The 6,662-nt window shown below is 40.1% G+C and overlaps 1 protein-coding gene across 5 annotated transcripts in view; it reads left to right on the forward strand.

Moving 5' to 3' along the window:
* The window catches only part of C21H3orf67 (chromosome 21 C3orf67 homolog), a 277,954-nt gene extending 272,618 nt beyond the window's left edge, over positions 1 to 5,336 (forward strand). For 4 of the 5 annotated variants that reach the window (XM_030801947.1, XM_030801951.1, XM_030801949.1 and 1 more), the window contains one exon: positions 1,521 to 2,078. In XM_030801947.1, the coding sequence (XP_030657807.1) occupies positions 1,521 to 1,633 (113 nt within the window). In that variant the 3' untranslated portion in view covers positions 1,634 to 2,078. Of the gene's footprint in view, positions 1 to 1,520; positions 2,079 to 5,268 lie in introns of those variants that run through there. The other variant, XM_030801948.1, reaches the window with a different exon arrangement.
* Positions 5,337 to 6,662: the final 1,326 nt, after the last annotated feature.

A 6,662-nucleotide genomic window follows, 5' to 3' on the forward strand; every position in this document is an offset into this window, starting at 1 on the left:
CTCAGTTGAACTCCACTTTTAAGGACTGCTAGCACTGCACTCAACTCACAAGAATCAGCGGATTTCACATTTCACCTGTTTCTCTGCACAGTCCATTAGAATAGGGATTGTTTCTTGTCATCATGTCCTGAACACCTAACTCAGTGTCCGGCTCATGGAAGGATCACGCTAAATGTGTTTTTGGATGGTTAGGAGAAGAGTGGGCAAAGGAATAGCTGTGGTACGGTTTTAAACCCCCACTTCACCATGTAGGCACCACTCCCTTGGACTTAACTCCAGTTTGTCAATGTCCTGACAATGTTCAGGCACCAGCTTGGTCTGATTTTGGCTGAGTAAGATGGAACCCCACAACCACCACCACCACCTTCCCTTCCTCTGGGCAGTGACACTTAAGATCATGGGCTTTTATTTACACCTTCAAGAAACATTCCATTGTTATTGAACCTCTATTATGAGTGAGCCCTGCACCATACCCACCATCCAAACTCTTCTGAAGTTCACCCTGGTGAGCACATAGCCCAAAGCTTCAGAGTTGGGTTGGGTTTAGGGTTTGGTTTTGGTTTGGTTTTGGTCTTTAATGGCCTGTGCTATTGAAGAGAGAGGAGTGTTGTCTTAGTCGCCTCTTTCTACCTGAGCCTACTCTCTGATCTTCTCTGGCTGGGAAGGTCTTGATCTCTCAGTCCCTGAACTCATTACATGAACTTTCAGAAGTACTCAGAATGCACTCACTTGTGAATACAAAAGTACTTAGCACAACACTGGGCACATAAAAGGTGCTCAGGAAACATCTTTGTAGAACAGTTTTTTTTTTTTTTTTCATTTCATGTCATTTGTTGGAAGCCAGCAGTCCTCGATCATGACTTAGACGGTTGTCCTCTCTGTCCAATCCATCTAAATGGCTGTCACGAGAGAAAACATCAAGCCATGTTCATATCCCCAAAAAACTGAACAGACTTCCCCCCTACCACTAATAAAACTACAAATCACCTGACATTTTGTTTTCTGTGTATATTGTCTGTTCTATGTATCTTACAATTCTATTATTTTAATTCATATTTGTTTGGTAGCCTTTTTAGGATGATTGAATGCGGATCAAGTTTTCTATTTTATTAGTTAGTTTGCACTGTTTTGCATTTTGTACAGCTCTGGCCCATGAAGAAGTTTAGAGCTGTGACAATTAGTTTTGGATCCTGGCAAGTTTCCTAATCCTAATAAGCATAACTCTTAAGTCTGTTGGTCCTCTCCCTTTCTTCCTTCCCCTGCTGCCAGTTCTCCACACTCAGTTTTTCTTGTCCTTTGTCATGAAGTTGGTCCTTCTGGTCACTGGTGTTTCTTCTCCACCTGGCACCACATGTTTAGAGTCTCACCACTTCCACAGTGCTCCTCCCTTCCGGCCTAAACCTTCTACCTGCATAAAGAAAACCCCCCAGGAGAGATGGTGATTCCTGCTTCGTTGCCCTTGTTTAAGGATTCCGGGCCAAGCCAACAGCTAATGTGTCTGTGGTTCCCCTTCCCCACAGGTGAAGAAGACCTCAGTGTGGAAGAGAACGAGGAAGTACTGACTTTGTTGTATGACCCTTGTCTGAACTGTTACTTTGACCCCCAAACAGGGAAATACTATGAGTTGGTATAATGCCTCCTGCCAGGGCAGAGAACAGGCACTCCCAGCTGAAGCAGAATAGCAGTTCAGGGTCACTTAAGGAGTCACCACAACTTGTGTGTTGGGTGACCACAGAATCAACAGTAACTGAGAGAAACGAATTCATTTTGTAAATAATGTTCCATGTTAAGAATACCTATACTCCTTTTGTAGATGAGTATGATTTTGAAACTGAATAAATTAATACAGAGGCAAGATTTTAGGAGTTTGAATTGGTTCTTGTTCTCATTCTACATATAATTTTGTGTATTTCAGATAATTGTATGTAAACAAATTAAGAGTTATTCATTCAAATTTTTTACAGTGTTAACCTGTAAATGATGGCTTGATATACAGAAAATGTATTTTTGTTTAAAAGATCCCTGGGTGCCTTTTATGACATTTGTATTAAAAATAAAGTATGATGGTAAGAAGAATAGCTTTTAAACTGCTTCTTTTCATTCACCCCATTTTCTTTTCCAGAATATTCCTATATGATACTTTCCTTCTCTTCGACTCTTAGAAAAAGGAACATTGTGAACTGGTCAGACTTCATGATCACATATTATTGGCACTGGGCCCACTATTTCCATTTCATTATAGTTCATCCAGAGTTTGCCAGAGATCACAACATTGTTAATCACTTAAGCTGCTTAGCACTGTATTTTTCTTTTAAAAAAAAATCTTGGGAGGTCGAGGCGGGCGAATCACGAGGTCAGGAGATCGAGACCATCCTGGCTAACACAGTGAAACCCCATCTCTACTAAAAATACAAAAAATTAGCCAGGTGTGGTGGCGGGTGCCTGTAGTCCCAGCTACTCGGGAGGCTGAGGCAGGAGAATGGCACGAACCCAGGAGGCAGAGCTTGCAGTGAGCCAAGATCACCCCACTGTACTCCAGCCTGGGCAACAGAGCGAGATTCTTTCTCAAAAATATATATATTTATTTTGCCAGTTATCTCTGAATTCTAATAATAGGTTCACATCTAGATCTATACAGAAATAACCTCTCTGAAATCCCCCCACCGCCACACACACACACACACACACGCTCATCACCACTCCTGTGACCTGGGCCTGAAGAAATCCCAGAGGCTTTTTTTGGTTTTTCAGTTGATGTCCGTGTAACTCTGCTTGCCGGATCACAAGGAAAAAGTCATGTGCTTCCTGCATTCGGGTAGACAGCCTTGAATTGTGTGCCAGCTATATTAATATTGAGCTCAAGGAGGTACTTATTATATTAGCTGGCATATTTTGTTATTTAATAAAGATTTTTTAATAAAGAAGAGTACCATTGGAAATGAAAATTTATTGGTGTACAGTTGGATTTAATGGTGGTACTATAATTTCATTTAATATTGCTTGATAGAGGAAGTAAGAGCTCTTTTTACAGGAGTAGATTTGGACTCCTGTTCCAAGTATCATACATTATTTAGAACCATATTCGTGTTTGATAAGCTTTTAATCCTGTTGTTCACAAAGTATGCCTTTGTTATAAATTTCTCTCCAAGATCTTCATACTTACAAAATGAAAATGAATAAATTAAGCTTTCCAAAGCATGCAAAATGATAAAAGAGTTGGGTTTTCTTGATTATGACCTTAAAGATTGGAATAGGGCTTGGAAGGCCTTGTTTCTGCTTTAAATAGTCTCAGGACCATATATAAGGGACATATGACATAAATAAGGGAGTCAATTAAAATTTATATTAGTGAAGACTTGTAGTTATAAATATCAAAAACAACGTGAGCTAGATGAAGAAAAAAAATTAGCATACAGGAATGCCTCAAATGCCCCAAAACAGAATGCTGTAAGGCTATAAGGCCTCTGAATAGATTTGGGCTGGGACCTAGAGGACTGTGGTGAACTCTGTTGGGATTCTTAAATTGCAAGCAACAGACAACCTTGATCCCGGAATTCAAAGACTTGCTGAACAATCAAGCTCTGGGAGGCACAGACATCAGAGCAGCCCCAGAGATCCCTGTAGCAGCAACCAACAGTTTCTCCTGGTGATGGCCACCAAATTGACAGCACCACTTTTTTCTGCCTCAGGTCTCTGCTCAAGGAGCAAGAGGATGGTAGATTAACTCATCAGTTATCCCCAGGACCACATGGAATGGGAATGAGATACTCCCTGAAGGAGAAGAGGGCACTGTTAAGAAAATGGGGAGGGATGTCAGGCAGGCAAAAACCACAGATGTCTATCCTGGCAGTCTAGAAGCATTGGCTCTGCTGCTCATCTCTGATTGATTTTGCCATCTCTTCTCCTCTCTTCTCTCTCTTCTCTTCTCTCTTCTCATACATTTCTTAGCTACTCAGTCCACCTGCCAGAGCACCCAGCCACTCCAGTGCCCACATACCTAACCATGCAGAAATGTTAACTCCCAATGTCAATTCAAAAATCCCAGAGTTGGGATTCCAATTCACCAGTTTGTTCCAGGGCCCACCAGGACCCTCTTCTATGGATGAAGGAGGAAGGCAATTAAGGAGTCCCTGTGATCTGAGTAGACATTCTAAAGGTGTCTACCACAAGGTCTTATTATCCCCTTTTTATAGCTTCATTTCTGTTGAGATTTCTAGAGAAGAGTTGAAAAAAAAAAAATAGACGTGTTTCCCAGTGCCAATTTTAAATTAAATTGGTACCACCAGTTTACTTGGAAATTCATTAACTAGGCTATACATGTTCACTGGTTATTAAATTTCATTGCATATTAGAATCTTCTGGAAAGTTAATAAAAAATACCGATGCCCAGGTTCTACACCCAGAGAGTCTAACTTGCTTAGTTTCAGGTGTAGCCTGGGCATTGGAAATCTTTAAAACCTCCCCAGCCACGCCAATATGCAGTCAGGGTTGAGACCGTTGCTATAGATTAAACCTGACATGAAGAGAAGGCAGGAGCTTTGCCTAATGGCATATGCACCTGTGGGGAAGAGCCTGTATTATTAGTTTTCATTTTGAGACTTTAACTTCTACTTTTCTAATCAAGTGTGTACCAAACATTTTTATCCAAAATGATTGCAAATGGAGACTAAAAAAAAATAGATTGATTCAATGTAGAAGTACATCTTAAGATAATTTGGTATCAGTTTGGGGACTGATTCAAACAGTTCCTTGTTTCATATAATCGGGATGCAACTTACAAGTGACTTTTAAGTCATCAATCTCTAAATTATCATGTAATTACAGAGGCTGGTTAGTGGGAATTATGGGAAAACAACTGTCAGCAATAATGGCATCAGATCAATGATTTAGTTTCCCTGGTAATTATAAGTTCTTGCTATCTCCAATTAATTTAATTTTTATTAAAGGAAAATACTGATATATGCATAATACATAGACACTTTTGCCAAAAAAATCTTGCCCTATTATATTTATTTGATTTTTAGATTAGTTTCATTTAAATCAGTCATTTCAATAACATCTTGATCCTTCTTGAAGTGCAAACTGTGTTTAATAAGAATAACGTAGTCACAGAATGTACAACCTGAAGCACAATTAATTGAAAGAATTAATTTAAAAGTTGTCCCATGGTTTTAATTAAAGGTCTTGCTTCTGGAAGTTTCTGAGCTGTTCTTTTTTAAAAACTGTGGAATGACAGCAAGTACACTATCAAAACTTGGTTTGTTCCAGGTTACACCCTGTGACTCTCAAACTTCAATCAAAATGGCCAGAATAATGAAGATTAAGAATCACCTTCCTCAAAGACCTAGAACCAGAAATACCATTTGACCCAGCAATCCCATTACTGGGTATATACCCAAAGGAATATAAATCATTCTACTACAAGGATATATGCATGCATATGTTCATTGCAGCACTATTCACAATAGCAAAGACATGGAATCAACCCAAATGCCCATGAATGATAGACTGGACAAAGAAATTGTGGTACATATACACCATGGAATACTATGTAGCCATAAAAAGGAAGGAGATCATGCCCTTTGCAGGGACATTGATGGAGCTGGAAGCCATTATCCTCAGCAAACTAATGCAGGAACAGAAAACTAAACATGCATGTTCTAACTTGTAAGTGGGAGCTGAACAATGAGAACACGTGGACACAGGGAAGAGAACAGCACACACTGGGGCCTGTTAGGAGATGGGGTGAGGGGAGGGAGAGCATCAGGAAGAATAGCCAATGCATGCTGGGCTTAATAACCTAGGTGATGGGTTGATAGGTACAGCAAACCACCATGGCACACGTTTACCTACGTAACAAACCTGCACATCCTGCACATGTAACCTGGAACTTAAAAACTTAAAAAAAAGAATCGCCTGTTATCACCTGTTCACATATGGTTTTATCATAGGATTTCTATTTCATACATCATTCATTCTGCATTCCAGAAAAGTTAATCATAAAGAGAATTCTTGTCAAGCAAATCCTATTTTCTCTTTTTCTCCCATTATACTAGTTAAGACAGAATCGTCTAATTGGGCCTACAAAGGACAATCAAGATCATTTCTTTAATTGCTGATTTTCCAATTGAGAAAAGTGAGATTCCGATTGAGAAGTCCTGTCAAGGTGGGATTGAGAAGAGAAAGCAAATGACCGATTGAGATGGACATCGCAAACCCCAAACAGAGGTCATCTGAGGACACTGGCACCCTTTCAGGAGTCTGGGATTTCTGGTTCTCACTGAGCATTTCCGTTTCTTTTGCTCCATGCACACTCTTTTTTCCCTCAGTTGTCAGCCTCTACACCTCAAGGATCAGCGTTTCCCAGAATGTTTGCCAAGAAACAGAACTTCCACTGAATGTTAATAAATGCAGTGGGAGTGGGGAAGAGGTCCATGGTCAAACCAAGGTGGAAAATACTGGACTAGTGGAAATTGTCATTTGTCTTTACTGGAGAAGTTCTCAGTGGCTTTAATAGACTAACATGCACAGGTAATCTCCAGTGGGTGAGTGACACTTCTCCAATTTGTCTACAGAACTCTTTTTCTGTAGAACATCTCAAGGGTTTTATCCACTCACATCCTTTGAGAAATGCTGCTGTAGATCACTCCTCCAGAGCTGGG

Source organism: Nomascus leucogenys, chromosome 21 (assembly GCF_006542625.1).
Source record: "Nomascus leucogenys isolate Asia chromosome 21, Asia_NLE_v1, whole genome shotgun sequence".
NCBI lineage: Eukaryota > Metazoa > Chordata > Mammalia > Primates > Hylobatidae > Nomascus > Nomascus leucogenys.